This window comes from Pipra filicauda, unplaced genomic scaffold, assembly GCF_003945595.2.
Source record: "Pipra filicauda isolate LSUMZ 115617 unplaced genomic scaffold, ASM394559v2 scaffold2_size9829703_pilon, whole genome shotgun sequence".
In the NCBI taxonomy this organism is placed as follows: Eukaryota; Metazoa; Chordata; class Aves; order Passeriformes; family Pipridae; genus Pipra; species Pipra filicauda.
The window spans coordinates 4,556,091-4,571,180 of record NW_024104421.1 but is presented as its reverse complement, the minus strand read 5'-3'; the positions used below and the strand labels follow the sequence as shown (position 1 = coordinate 4,571,180).

The window sequence follows — 15,090 nt, the reverse complement described above, 5'->3', positions numbered from 1 at the left end:
ATAGTGGTGATTTCTTTGCTTCTCCTGGCTAAAGGCAAATTAAAAGCTTTTGTTGATGATCTTAAGGTTGCCTGAGCAAAGTTCAGTGTAACCTTAGATGTATTTGCAAGCTGCAATTTTACATGTAAAAAACTACTTCATTATACTTGTTGTGTGTCACTGACATATAGCAAACTTCCTCATCCAGGTCCTGTTTGCAGTTCATTTTATTTTAAGACACAAACTGAGTGTTGTTCTTTGCCTGCACCAGACACGAGATGTTGTAATAGTTACCTTCCCTGACACAAGTAGTAGCTCTGTTAAGATGCTCTGGAAAACCACGTGGTTCTCATAAAGCTTTGAGGCATTGAGCATAACCTGTCCGTTTATGCCACTCCCACAGATCAATCTGATGGGTGGAGAGCAGGATTACTGAGCAATGAACCATGTTATCTTTTGGGATTTCCAGACAGACTTCAGGACAGCAGCCTTCTCAAAATGGAAGAGCTTAACTTCTTAACTGAATTATTGTGGAAAAAAAAATTTCTTAACTGAAGCTGCAAAGTAGCAAAAGCATTTGGAGGAAGGATCAGAAAGCTCAGAGCTCTCTGAACTCTTCCTTCACCAGTTACCCACTGCTTTCATTCTGGTTCCTTCTTGTTGCTCCTCATCTCCTCTCTAGCACAGAGTGGTGATTTGCAGTTAGTGTCAATGCAGGCTTTTCTTTTTTCCTGGAGGTGTTACTGCTCCACAACACAAACTGAGAGGGCCCGTCAGGGTTTTCTGAAATGCTTTCAAAAGGCCTGCTCTGCAGTGGCCAGAGCTACACTGCAATCTGATTGAACCTTTCGGATAAACTTTGAGTTGCAGATAAGGACGTGGACCTGTTGGAGCGAGTCCAGAGGAAGGCCATGAAGATGGTCAGAGGGCTGGAGTGAGCACCTCTACTATGAAGACAGACTAAGGGAGTTTGGGTTCTTCAGGCTGGAGAACAGGGGACTCTGGGAGACCTTAGAGCACCTTCCAGTAGCTAAAGGGGGTCTATGAAAAAGTTGGAGAGGGACTTTTTACAAGGGCATGTAGTCATAGGACAAGGACCTTTAGATTGAAGGAGGGCAGGTTTAGATTAGATATTAGGAAGAAATTCTTTACTGTGAGGGTGGTGAGACACTGTAACAGGCTGGCCAGAGAAGTTGTGGATGCCACATCCCTGGAAATGTTCAAAGCTAGGTTGGATGGGGCTTTGAGCAACATGATTCTAGTGGAAGGTGTCCTGTCCTCCTGTGGCAGGGAGGACAGGAACTTTGGATGATCTTTGGATGATCTTTGGATGATCTTTGGATGATCTTTGGATGACCTTTGGATGATCTTTGGATGATCTTTAGACAGATGATCTTTAAGCTACCCTCAAACCCAAACCATTCTATGATTCTGTGACAGACTCATATCTTGAAACTGTGCTTGGTAGCCTGCATGGTCTTAGGCTTGCTGCAAGGAAGGTACAATATGTGGGCAGCATTTAGTTCCTCATAGGCAAACAAAAGAATTCAAAATCAAGACTTTTAAAGAGTAAGTATTCCTTCACCGTACTGCAAAGAATGAACGAGCAACAAGTGATGCAATTTCTCAAGGATGAAGTTGTCAGACTCCTTGACACTGATAAAAGTGCTCCTTTGTCTGTAACTGAAGCCTTGGTGAAAGAGTTGAACTGTTCTAGTTGATCTTTTCCCAGAATAATTCCACGTAAAGCAAATATTTGTAATGGAAAATTCCTGCCTAAAGTGTTGCAGTGAGATAAAACTATGAGTGAGTGAAAACAGGTTCTTGAAAAGAGTCACACAGCGTGATAAATAGAGGGCTCTCCTCTCTCCACACATACAAATGTAAACAAAGTGCAACCAAGCACTTCTGTTCCTGCTGCAAATCATGAGGTGGTTGAGTTTCATGAAAGGTTCCAGTAGGGAACAAAAGACTGGGGTTTGGTCCAAATGCTATTAAAGTCAGTGAGAGGCTTTCCCTTTGGTTCCAGTGGGCTTTGGAGTAGGGCCATGGTGAACACTTGAAGGCCAACCTGACCTTTCATGGGGAGAGGAAGCTGAAGGCTTAGTTTCATCTCACTTGTACTTGCTGGAGCCTGATTAAAATCAGTGGGAGCTCGAGAAACTTTGCACTTTGAGGCGTTCAGCCCTTGAAGATTAGTCTGACATTTAAGTCAGGTTTGGTGCTTAAATATCAACATTTGACAATAAGTAGACACCAAAGACTGAAAGTCATCTGGCTTGCTTTACATTGTATGGTTTAGTTGCCTAGTTTTAAGCATGACACTTACGGAAAGTTTTCTGAAGAGAGTTACTTTGTAGAGAGGACCCAGATGTACTTGTTTCCTCTTTTTAAATGCTGCCTCTGTGTCTTCCCGGCTTTGCCCTGGTGCTTTTTTTCTCCAGTATAATCTTTTTTTCATCTCACCATGGTGACCAGGCTTGCAAACTTCCTACTATAGAAAATTTGAACAAAAAGCCAGATATTAAAGGCTCTTGGCTGCATCAGGAAATGCTTCAATCTTGTTTTTTTCAAAGACTTGAAGGGTGGAAGCAATCAGATGATAGACTGTCTTGAGGAATTTGGAGAGGAAATAAGATATGTTTTACATGCCTAGATGTTCACAGGCGAAACATATGATGAGTTCATGCTTGGAAAGGTAACTTGCTTGAAGGTGTTGCAATACAAGCTGCAGTTTTTGTAAATCATTTAAATAGAGTATCCTGGTACTGATTGTATGTTCCACAGAAGAATGTGTAATGTCTTCCTTCTGAATTTATTTTGTTTACTTGGTATTTATAACTTCTTAAAATAACTTGTCATTTTTTCAATAGTTTTCTAGCTCCTATATGCCTAAAATATTCCTGTTGTCTCTTCTGTATTTCTTTTTGTCATTGTTTTATTACAATAATGAAGCATCTATAAGGTTCAATAGAAATGGAATTATCATGGAATTAATGTCATGGGTATGGCACTGTTTGTTATATTAAGAAAGCTCCTTAGACTTTGGCAAGTGCTTCTACTCTATATTAAAATAAATGTGTAGTTTTGGCTTCAGATACAGTTTAATTTTACTCATTGAGAAACAGGAAGGGTTTTATGAACATTCCTACAACAGTAAACCACCTGTGTGTTTGTCTCTGTGCAATTAATTATCATACCACTTTGTCAGCAGACATATAATGAAACTTAGGCATGCAGAATACATTCCAAAAAAGTGCTTAAAATCAGTTCTCCCAGATAGTTATTTTCATCTCTAGGGACTGAGCGGAGAGCTGGGAACAAGGAGTTTTTGCATTTTAATCACGGTCTAAAATTGAATTGTTCTGTTTGGGTGACCTTTTAAAAATGTGTCTCGGTGTAGTCTTCTGGGAGTCTGAAGACAGCAATCTTACTGAGACACACATGGGATTTTTCTGAGGATTAAGGAGTTAATTGAAGATTTGAAGAAAAAAACCCAAACCAACAAACAGACCCAAACCAGATTTTGATGGGAAAACTCCAGTGTATTATAGTGTGTATTACCTGAACTAGTCACTGTATTTTACTTAAGTTATGTGGAAAGATCTTTGAAGAGTTGATGTCATTACTGCATCATTAGTTCAGGTTGGTTAAAATAATGTACAGTTTTTTCTCCATTTGAAAAACGAGCTTTGGTTTCAAAAGCATTACAACAAATATTTGTTTCCTCATATTTCAGCTACCTGACTGCAAATAACAACCAGAATTTCTTGTATACCGCAAGGCCTTTTTTGAAGAGAGCTGCTTTGGTGATAAGCTATGTAAGTATGAATGGACTTGACCATGTATTTCTGTGTATTTGACAAGAATGAACAATGTGTAGTGGTATCCCAAAAGACTCAGGAACTTAAATGGTAGATCTTAATACAAAGTTAGTCTTGGAAATCAGCCTAGAAAATTTCAACTGGTCAGAAACAAGAATATTACTGTGTTTTCAGTTCAAATTTTTTTTTGATTTACAGTGGTTGCCCTTACAACCATGTAATCACCTGCAAGTATTTCCTGCCCTAAATACAGGGGACTCTCTGGCACTGGACTGCCTTGTCAGTGGCATGCTGTTAATGCCAGTGCAGGGCTCAGTAAGAGTCATAAGGAAAACTTTTCCTGCAAATACCTGCTACTTGATGGGCAGGGCTTGACATGTTGCAGGGGAGAAGACAAGCCCCACTGTGGGGGTGTGCTGAGTGTGCAGCTCCCTGTGCTGCTCTAGGAGCTGGATCCCCTTGCTTGTCCTTTGATAAGGGTTACCAGAAAGGTGGAGGAGTGCCAGCTCACAGAAATCCTTCCAGGAATTAGGAGTACACATCATGAGAAGCACCAATGGAGCTTGTCCTTACACCTGTGCCAGCATGAATGAATGATAAGAGCTTTTAAGAACATCAGCCATGATTTTCTCCTCTGTATTTAGGTAGAGGTCAATAGCAAAACTCTGCAGTCTGTGCTGCAGCAGGGTGACGGATTTGTCCTTCAAAATGCTGCCTTTGTGGTGGGTAGCCGAGATGTGCCAGTTGCTGTCAGTAAGGCAGACATGGAAGAGGGAGATACAACATTACAGTGTGCTGTCTGTGCTGAGGGTTCGCAGGTTTGTCGCCCTGCATAGGGGGGCAGACTTGAATTTTGCCCAAACTGCTGAGCTTGCCTCACTTTACAGAGCAAAAATATTTGCTGAAGGCCTTAGTTCTTCTTAGTAGTGCATTGCTAACAGAGATGTTCTTCTTTGAAGGTGATTCTCCTGTTGTATTTCCGCCTCTGGATAATGGGAGGATCCATGCCGATGTTTTCGGAGCAGGACAATCCAGCTTCATTCTCACCCTATTTCCTGACGAGGTACAGTGCCAGTGATCACACAGAAGTTTTCAAAAATGTAGTCTTGATGTTATTTTTTTCCTGCACTAAAATGGTTTACAAATGGCAATTGAGAAGACTTGTTTTGTTGTCTACTCCTTAATTGCTCTGTCTAGAATAGAAAGCAACCATAGCACGCTCCTGGTCCTATAGAGTTATATTAGAGATGCTTTCTTACTGAAATATGTGCACTTATTTTTATGCAAAGTTCAAAAAATGTAGTTTAATTGCCTGAGCACAGGACTGGAAAGCCCAGTGGTTGAAGTCTAATCCTAAACCTTAGAACTGGATGCTCCTGACATATGGGATGCATTCAGAGTTTTGGCTTCAGCTGAAGTTTGTGTAAAAAAGGGATGACCAGGGCTGTTGGTGGAATATCAGTGACTGATCAGTGAAGGTGGAAGGGCCATGTGCATAAATGTTTGCTCTGGTTGGCTACTGGATCCTTCTGGAGGAATTTCCTGAAGTCTCAAATGAAAATGGGAGCAGTCCTCCTCTGTGCCACTTTCTGGCCTTGCTGGCTCCTCATTCCAACAGTGGAATTGCAGCTGAGACACAGATTAAGATCAATCCTTATTCAACATTTGCTGCAGAATCGGGCGGGATCTCATTTGGGGATCTTTATGATAATGTGGCAACAGCTCCTTTTACCATCAAGGCTAAAAGTGCTTCCAGGAAGCACTTTGTCTGATTTGGAAAGCTCTGATGTGTTTGCAGTGTTTCTGGTGGAGTCATTAATATCAGACTCGGTGCAGCACAGTGTGAAGGATTTGCTGCTGTCCCTTTTTCATATATTTGTGCTGAGATGGGGGTCATCAAGTCATAAATGGTCCTGGCTTGATTTCAGTTATCTGTTCTGTGCTGCATGTGTCTTTTGCATGTTTGTCTCTTTACATCTTGTAGTGACAGGGGAAGGTTTTTTTAAACCCAAAAGCTAAGTCATTCTTGAGGGATGAAAAAGTGACTATTTTTACCACTGGCACTGTGAATTTTATTAATAGCCTTGGGAAAAACAAGTCAGACTGCTACTGGCTGAGGTCCTCCCTTGGCATCAGCAGCAGCCCTGGCTTCATCTACAGTCCAGCAACACCTACCCGCTCCAAACCTAATTAAGGAAATCCATGCCAGTAAAAAACAGTATTACTATTCTGAAGGGATTCTAAAACCCTGTAGATATCCCACTTCTTCCACTTCTGCTGAGCTTGGTCTTAATCCTCATTTTAGCCAATTTACCCAGAAGCCCATATCTTCCATTCAGGAAACCCATCCTTCCAGCAGGCCTCAATGTCAGTCCTGCAGGTAGACAGAGATGCAGTGACTGTCTCTGAACTGACAGCCCATGATGCACCCACTGACCACGGCCCCTATCTTGGCAGCAAACCTTTTTCTTCCTCACCTCCTCTTTCAGACTCGACCTGTAACTTCACCTGAGACTTTATCTTGCCATGGTCAGAGCTGAGCTATTGCTGCAGAACTGACGTTGTGCCAGTCATCCTAAGTGCAGGGCTGGGATGTCAGATGGAGCTAGCAGGGTTGAAGTGGCACAGGTGTGGTGTCGAGGAAGGTGATTCTGCCCCTCTGCTCTGTTCTTATGAGACCCCTCCTGGCATGCTGTGTCCAGTTCTGGGATCCTTATCACAGGAAAGACATGGACCTGTTGGAGTGAGTCCAGAGGAGGGCCATGAAAATGATTAGTGGGATGGAACACCTCTGCTATCAGGAAAGGCTGGGAGAGTTGGGGTTGTTCAGCCTGGATAAGAGAGGGATCTGGGGGGACCTTCAAGCATCTTCCAGTACCTAAAGGAGGCTTAAAAGAAAGAAAGACACAAACTTTTTAGCATGGTCTGTTGCAATAGAATAAGGGGTAATGGTTTGAAGCTGAAGGAGGATCGATTTAGAGTAGCTTTAAGGAAGAAATTCTTTATGATGAGTGTGGTGAGGCTCTGGAACAGGTTGCACAGAGAGGTGGTAGGTGCCACATCTCTAGATACACACAAGGTCAGGTTGGATGGAGCTTTAAGCAACCTAATCTAGTTGCAGATTTCCCTGCTTATCGCAGAAGGGTTGGACTGGATGGCCTTTAAAGGTGTTTTCCATCCCAAACTATTTGATGATTCGATGATCTGTGTGTCTGGCCAGCAGGATGGTGAGTCTGAGATGCAGGGTTGGTGTCCAGCTTAGGTGCAAGGAAGAGGGTGGCTGAAGAGATAATACTGTTTTTAAAGCCTGGCATTTCCACAGGGTGGAAATAAGAAGTGGTATTACCTGAGTAAACTGCTTGAGGGTGGTTTGGAAGTGATATAACTTACTGGCCCTGGTATTAGGAGTGACATTAGGTTAGGGTCTAGGACAGGATGTTATTTGCAGTTTGGGTTGAGTTTGGAAGAAGAGAGTGGAAGAGCTAAGTTTGGTGCCAAGACCAGAAGGGAGAAGCCCCGTGAAACTAAAAGAAAGATCAGGTTTGGGTGGTGATGTCGAGGTGATTACTAACACCATAATTGTAGTTGAAGCAAGGGTTAGTGCTCAGGCAGCGGGTAGGTTGTTTTGTAACTCTGAAGATCATGCAGGTCACAAATGGGAGTTTCTGTTTTCAAGGAGTTGTCTTTATTTGCACTGAGCTGGAAATGTGGTTTTTGTGCATGTCTCCTCAGGGTAAATGTTATGGTTTTCAACAGAGTTGAAAATTATTGTAAGACTTGACCAGTTCTGTCGGACTAGGAGGAAGGCTGATAACAGTGGAATAAAAAAAGGAAAACAATAGTTTTGAAATGTGTTGCAGTTTTTGTGAAATGCATAAAGTTAGATATGGAGTTGGGGGTCTGGCTGACATAGGATGAACCCAAAGGAGTATTGTTAACTTTTGTAAGGTTTATGTGTCAGCTGGTGAGGCGTCCCAAGGCTGGCAAAGGTTATTGGAACCAACATTAGGGGTAGGTGTAAGTCGTGGGTTTGAAAAAATAGTGAGTCATGAGGTCAGAGGGGAGCATAGAGAGCTTAGGGTGTATCAAATGAATCTAAGAGGAGACAGGTTCAAAGCAAGCCAAGGAGGTAGCTTGCAAGAGGTAGTTGAGTTGGGGAGCTTCTTCCTGCAGGACACTGGGAATGTGCTGAAAGTTTATGCAGGCTCAAAGAGATTTGCCAATTGAAAAAAGAAATCCATGCTACTAAATGTGCAGAAACCACATCCAGCTGGGAGACATCATGCTAGCTAGAGATGGAGGGAAAAAATTGTCATCTTCTTACATATTTTGCTTGGCATTAACTTTTGGTCACTGCTGGAGGGAGGATCCTGGTCTGGATAGATCTTTGGTGTGGCTTAGTTTGGCCTTGGAACATGCCTATATGTTCTGTGTAACCTGTCTCCAGTCTTGGACAACATGAATGTATAAATCAAAGTAGACAGATAATGATTTATTTAACAATTGAAAGGCTAAATATGCTGAAATAGTGACAGTTTTTCAGTCTTTAAAAACAGTCATTTGTCCATCATTTGCTAAATTACTGTCCTTAAAATTACAAGTGATATTCCCAAAACTTAGTGACATAAATGAAAGCCACATTTCCATGGCCTTCAGTGTGTTGCTTGGCAAAGGGGATCTGAGAAGATGAGATGTGTCCACCATTCCCTTTCTCAGCAGAGGCAGAAATGAAGGTGTTGGGAATCCTGCTATTCGTAAGCCCTGCCATTAAAGCCTGTCCACACAGGCTGTTGTACACTGCAGGAAAGATGTACCTTCTCCAGTAGCCTACCTTAAAAGAACACAGACTTTATTATCAAAATCTGCTATGGGTAGGCTATATTTGAAATAGGAAAACCAATCCCAAACCTCTGTTCAAACATTCTTGCTTGTATTAGACAGAATCTGGGGAAGAATGTAATTAGAAAGGTTTGGAGAATTACCCAGCTTTGGGTAAACAGTATACTGAAGTGCAGCTCAAGAGTTAGGAGGGTGTTGAGCAGTGGGCTGACATGCTTCAAACGTTTTGCACAATGTTTCTTTCTTCTGCCATTCTGGAGGGGAAAGAAGTAGGAGGCCTTTGGATAAACAGATTGTATTACTAACACTGTGGTGTGACAAAGGAAAAGTCCATTGTGCAGCATGTCTTAAGGTGTGCAAAACAGATTAAATCTTACCTGTAATTTCAAACTAAAAGTATGGGTTTTTTTAAAAAAAACCTATGTCTTTGGGAGTCAAGTTATATTAATCTTTGCTGGCATTTGCCTTGTGACCTCCGTAGGCTGATCACTGAGCATGAAGCAGGTTTTATGTGGTGTTTCCTTAAATAGTTAATGCATTTCTACTAGGACTGCCTTGAGATAGAATTGTCCTATGGTTGAACTGCTCTCTCTGTAAGCTGGCTTTCTGTATTTCTTTGCTGTTTCAATCAGGTAAATGAGAATTCAGTGCCGCAGAAAGCTGAAGAAGTGCTTATACATAAAAACTGGCACATAATCCTTTTCACAGAGATTTGTGACTGTTTTCTGAGCGATGCATTTAATCATCCCAGTTGTAACTTCAAAGGGAATGAACTACCAAGAGGCAGACCATGGACCTGTGCTGGAAAAACTGGTCCCTGTGCCAGCCAGTTCTGCCAAGGTAACAGAAGTCAAGCATAGCAACTACTCTGGTATGGGGTTGTCACTGACCTTAGGCTAGGAGCTGGTATTAAAATGGACCCCTGTGACATATCAGCTCTTAATCAGCCAGGCTTGCACATGCTACTTGAGTGGTGGTCAAGTTCTGCCTGTTATGCCAGTGCTTTCTATCGTGTGCCCAAAGGTGCTTAACTTCAGCCCTACATGTAATCTCTGCAGGCACCCAGCATTCACTTCTAGGCAAAAGGGAGAACAACAGTATTGATAAGAATTGCTCTCGTGCCTTCCCAGGGGCCAGACAGGCCATACGTTAAGTGCAAATATTTCAAGGGGGCTGAGGATAGGGAAGAACCTGTCTGGAAGATGATGCTCCAAAGCAAAGGCGACCCTACAGAGAAAATGGCTTTCCCAGAGCCACGTGAAAGATTTCAGCATCTCTCTCAGTTAAGTTTTCTTGGCTTGATGAATAGACCCTGATAGGTAGTGCTGCTCTGGAAATCAGTCTGATGGGCATTTTAATGGGTCATAGTGCTTGCTGCAAGTGCTGGTTACACAAAAAGCCTTTCCTGCCAAAAAGCCGGCATATGGAATAGAGAGGGTGCAGCCAAAGCAGAGGCCATTGACCCCTATAGGCCATGCATTTTGCTTTCCAAAATACTTCCATACAGAAGGGGAAGACTCTGAGGCAGTCTCTGAGGCAAAGCAGCGTGCCTAGGACATCCCTTTGGTTCCCATCAGTATGGGAATGCCCTGGAATACAATGGCCCATTTCCAGAAAGATTATCCCAGTGGGTTTATGAGGTCTGGCTGTTAATTTCCTGAGGATCAGCCACCAGCATTTCAGTGGCTGTCTAGAGGACCCTCCATCTGCTGCTGCCTCTTCAGAAGCAGTTGCCCACCGGTGGCTGGGGGATTTGGGCTGTGTGACTTCTGGAGCGTGCTGCTGTCAGTGACGAGCAGAGGATCAGGTCTGATGGCAAGACATGCCCTCACCCACAGCACATGGGGGTTTGCAGAGGGAAAACAATATGAGATCAGTCCCAGGTTTTCCAGCATTGAGACCCTGACAGCAGGCTCGGGTTTCACTGGAAACTCACAGGCTCTTTGAAAGTCTTTACTCTTCAAGAATTCGATATTTTTCAAATTGTTAGACCCAGAGTTGAAACAACTGATAGAGAGCCATTCACCAGATTAAAGCTCTTCAGGCTGTGTAGCTACAGAAGACAACATAGGCTGCTTTTCTTCCTGTGCCCCTGGTTCCCCCAAGCCCCCCATGCAGAAGAGTTACCTTGCTATTTATCAAGCTGCAGCTGTCTGTTTATCCCTATCTTTGTCTTTCCTATTCCTATCTCCTACTGACTGGCATCTCTTTTTCCCCTAAATGCAAAAGGTTTGATGAAAGGGAATACATAGGTACTTCCTTCAGTTACAAGTATTTTCTGTGTAGCTTATAGTCACATTTGGATGTTAAATGGTAGTAGTCTGTTGCTTGTTTGTATAGTCTTACTCCACCGTCGCCAAGTGAGCTGGATAGATGGAGTGGGAATTTTTTTCTTCTAAGGCTCCGAAAAGCAAATGTTTAGGCTGACAATATACAGAGCAGGAAAATAAACTCATATGGGAAGGCATGACTGGACTGACAGTTCCCCAGGGGAAGTGCAAATATATACAATTTTAAGATTATATCCCTAAATGCCACCACCTGGCTATAATTGCAGCCACATGTGCCCTAGGAGGACATTATTGTGAAGTGACTTGTTAAACACACTTGGGTTTAGGGCTTCGTAGAGGATGAAGAGAGCCTTGGGCTGCAATCAATTCAGCTGTTAATACAAGAGAAAAAGAAGCTTTCCCTAATAAGAAAGCTTTTCTTACCCTTAATAGTGAACCGAAACCTCCCAGAGTGCCTGGCAACGTGGAGGTCTTCTCAGAAGAGCATAACCAAGGTCTGTGACTTCTGAAAGGGCAACAGCTATCTTCCTGCTGCTGTTTCAGATCCCCATCTGCTTTGTACATCCCCTTCTTTTTCCAAATACTAGTTAAGTGCACTTTTACCACCTGTCTTCTAGATAGGCCCATTTATTTTTGCAACCAGGAGAATGCTTTGCCTTTGCCTTCATAAAACTCCCAGTGCTGGCAAATATTCCACTTGCAAATGGATGCTTCCCACTGGGTCTTTGGGATTAGGGTTGTCTGTCAGGAATAGGACAGTTGTCCCAGAACTGGGTAGGCAGTAGGTTACACTGTTGTATGCACCTAGAAAAAATAGGATCACTGCCCCCCACTTTTCCATGCAGCTTTGGTGGGACACGGTTGGACCTTTGTGATAACTTGTGTAGCACAGTTTTGAAAAGAAATCTGTAATCTTAGTCCCTGGAAGCTGTGGAGAAAAGCTTTAAATGCTCCAAAATCAGAAAACAAATGAAATGCCTCATAAATTTCTATAAATCTTGTGGTTTTTTCCCTAGTCTCACAATCCTTGTGGTCTAATTGCCTGGGTTTGGCAGTGCTGAGACGAGAGCTTTTCCAAGCTCAGCAAAAGGTCTGTTATACAATTCCTCAAGTATTTTCCTGTCATATTGTTTATGGCTTTAAGTAGTATCTTTTACTTTCATTTTTGCAGCAGAAACAATAAGTTCAGATAGTTCTGCAACAGGTTCTAGGTATGAGTCATCAAAGCTCGCAACAGTACATTTAAACTAAAATATTTAAAACTAAACAAACCAGATTGCCATGACAACTCCAGCTACCTACGGGAGGAGCTGTGTTTTTCTGAGCATGCCAGAGATAGTGAGAAGTGTAAAGGAACACTTGATACCCGCTCTAACTTGGATTTCCATGTTCAATTTGCAAATAAAAAATTTGCCGCAATGCAAATGCTTTTACCCAGCCTGGGGGAAAACTGTTTGCCTGCTAAGAGGCAAATTCTTCCTGTCACCTCACTAATAATACTCTGTTTTCCATGGGATTAGCTGAGAGAGCAGGAGATGTTATAGGCAGGGATTTTTCTCCCTTAGAATTCCAGCAGACACGAGCAGCAATATAGAGAAGATCATTAATTTAAAATATAATTCACTCAGTCAACTAATTAAAAGAAAACACTTTTGTCGCCATTTGCAGGTAGGCTGCTGAAATGTAATTAGCTCCTGGAATGATTTCATGAATCTTCAAGACTTTTAAAAATTTGCAAATTATTTCCTAGAGACGTCAGCTTTGGTGAGAGGTTTCTTCCAAAGTTTCTCCTGTGTTTATCTTTCTCTCGTGTTTATCTTTCTCCCGTGTTTCTCTTTCTCCCTGGTTAGCCTTGTGACATGAGAACTGCATAGATGTAAAGGAATATCATGTGCTTTTGAGAGCCATAAATAAAAAGCAGCACTGAATTGTCAGTAACTATTATTAGCATCATGTTATTTTTCTGTTCTAGTACATAGAATAGCGATAGTTTGTAGTGCTTTATTTTATGCAGCCATCCATCATGTTCAAGGACAGGTTACCAATGCTGAAAGCGTAGCCAAACTTTTGCTGGAATCAGAGCTCGCTCAAGGCTTTTTTGCAGCTTACAAATGCCTCCTAAAATCAGGCAGTGCCCTCATGGATCTTACTACCATGTCTGCTAACAGCACGTGCGTGTTCAATGAGGGTGCTCAGGCTTGGAAACGAGATGTGGCCAAGGGTTCTCCACAAGGGTGTCTGGAGAGGTGAACCACTTGACTGTACTTAGATGGTAATGACTGTCACAGGCTTTAAAATACTTCACTGCTGCTGGAAGAGCATGTTAAAAGACTACTTATTGCCATAGTGGAACAGAGCGATTGTCCATCTCCTTTGGGACCCACCTCTGGCAGCAAGTTGTGCACATGGTTCCCAAGGAAGACTGAAACCTCACAAGCACTTGAAAATAGGCATTTGTTTACAAACCTCTCCTGATCAGTGTGGGTCCTGGAGAGGGACTTCTCATCTTCAACAGCAGCTTGTCCAAACCTTCCAGCAGAAATGCATTACTGCACACTGCTCTGGCTACCCTGAGTTCCTCTTAGATTGTTAAACTGACTCAATTTGTTATGGTGGCAAACTGTGTTTATTTATTCTGTGCTGTGTAAGGATTTATCAGCTCCTGCCTTATCAGTGAAGATGCAGAAAAGCAACTAGTCTGTCTTTAACTGCAGTGCTGCAGTTTGCAAAGATCCCAAATGTCTTCTCATTCCTTCCTACCCAGCAGCCCATCTGAGTGAGTAGGGGAGGGTTTCTGGTGTGTGCTGTGGTTTACGTACAATCTTCCATCAATATTGTGAAGCTTACTGAGAATATTAATATGCCACAGCTTAAAAGGACACTCACTGCAAAAACTGGGCTCTCCTAAAGCATCAAGTGCGAAACTAACTCAACGCTTCTGAAAATCCTGTTCAATATGCACTTGTAGTAACGGTATCGTATGTCATGACGTTATTCAGATTGACCTAAATAGACATGCTTTTTCTTTTAAAAGTAAAGCTAGAAATGGATCTCAGTTTGGCTTTTAAGCTGTAAATGAGTGCTGGCAGCCTTTTCTGAACTGATGTTGTGTTGAGGCTGATAGAGAAGTCTGTTTATGGCTGAGCAGAGGTGGGTCAGGCCACACATAACATAACAAGTGAATGCCTTGGCCTGATTAAACCCAACCAGATTTTGTGTTGCTGTGTTCCTCTGTAATGTGGTCCGGAAGAGATTGGATTGGTGACTAGAAAACACATTTGTTTCTTTAGAAAGAGTGAACAATCAAAATTGCAAGAAGAGTTTGAGTAAAATTAGTTCATGTTTTTGAGGGATGCTTTCTTAAATAGAAACTGGCTTTCTAATCGCTGCCTCTGTTAAGAGAGAAAATGGATTTTGTTCTCACTTTTACCCTTGTTTAGTACCTCAGGATGGGGAAGGTGAGGAAGAGGGAGGGATGGTAGAGAAGTTTACGACATGGCTGAAAACCTTAAAAATGTGGGAATATTCTACTTTTCACCAGAATTGGGAGCTTAGAAAGATTTGTGGGAAAATAAGAATGTGCCTCTTTGACTGTTTGCAATGAAACATTATTCCTGCTCTGTAAGCCTCCCTGCTTTTGGGTCACTGTGCTGCTGGAGTCGTTTGTTTTTCGGATGAGAAGAGAAACTGATATCCCAGCAGTTTGTAGTTAATTAAAAACGTTTTCACAGAAATTTAGGGCCCAACACCCACCTGGGAACTTCCATCCTGCCTGCCTGGAGTCACATTTAGCTTCAGTGTCTTACTGTTCTGCCACAAATTTAATATAATGTTATAAGTGCTATTGTAAGGGGCTACATTTTGACCCCAAAGAGGCATGTTTGTAAATGGCAAGTGAAACAATCCTCTGTCTACATGGCTTGACGTCTCTGCCATCCTTTGTTATCATTTTAATAAAGCTGCTGAGGTACCATGGCAACTGGGTGTGATAACAACTGCCAAAGCAGGCTCAGATGGAAGAAATCCTATGCAGGATAGAATATATTTTTTTTTTATTTTTTTTTTTTTAGTATTTGCCATTTTTGGTGCTGTGCACAATGTGGATTTTTCTGTTTGTGAGCCAAGGAAGAGTTTGTCTATTCAAAGGCTGTTGCAAT

General features: G+C 42.3%; 1 protein-coding gene across 2 annotated transcripts in view; it reads left to right on the top strand.

The window, feature by feature from the left end:
- The window catches only part of TMTC1 (transmembrane O-mannosyltransferase targeting cadherins 1), a 145,813-nt gene that overhangs the window by 53,124 nt on the left and 77,599 nt on the right, over positions 1–15,090 (top strand). For both annotated transcript variants that reach the window (XM_039383164.1, XM_027726647.2), the window contains exons 6-7: positions 3,719–3,800; positions 4,763–4,866. In XM_039383164.1, coding sequence (XP_039239098.1) covers positions 3,719–3,800; positions 4,763–4,866 — 186 coding nt within the window. The remainder of the gene's footprint in view (positions 1–3,718; positions 3,801–4,762; positions 4,867–15,090) is intronic.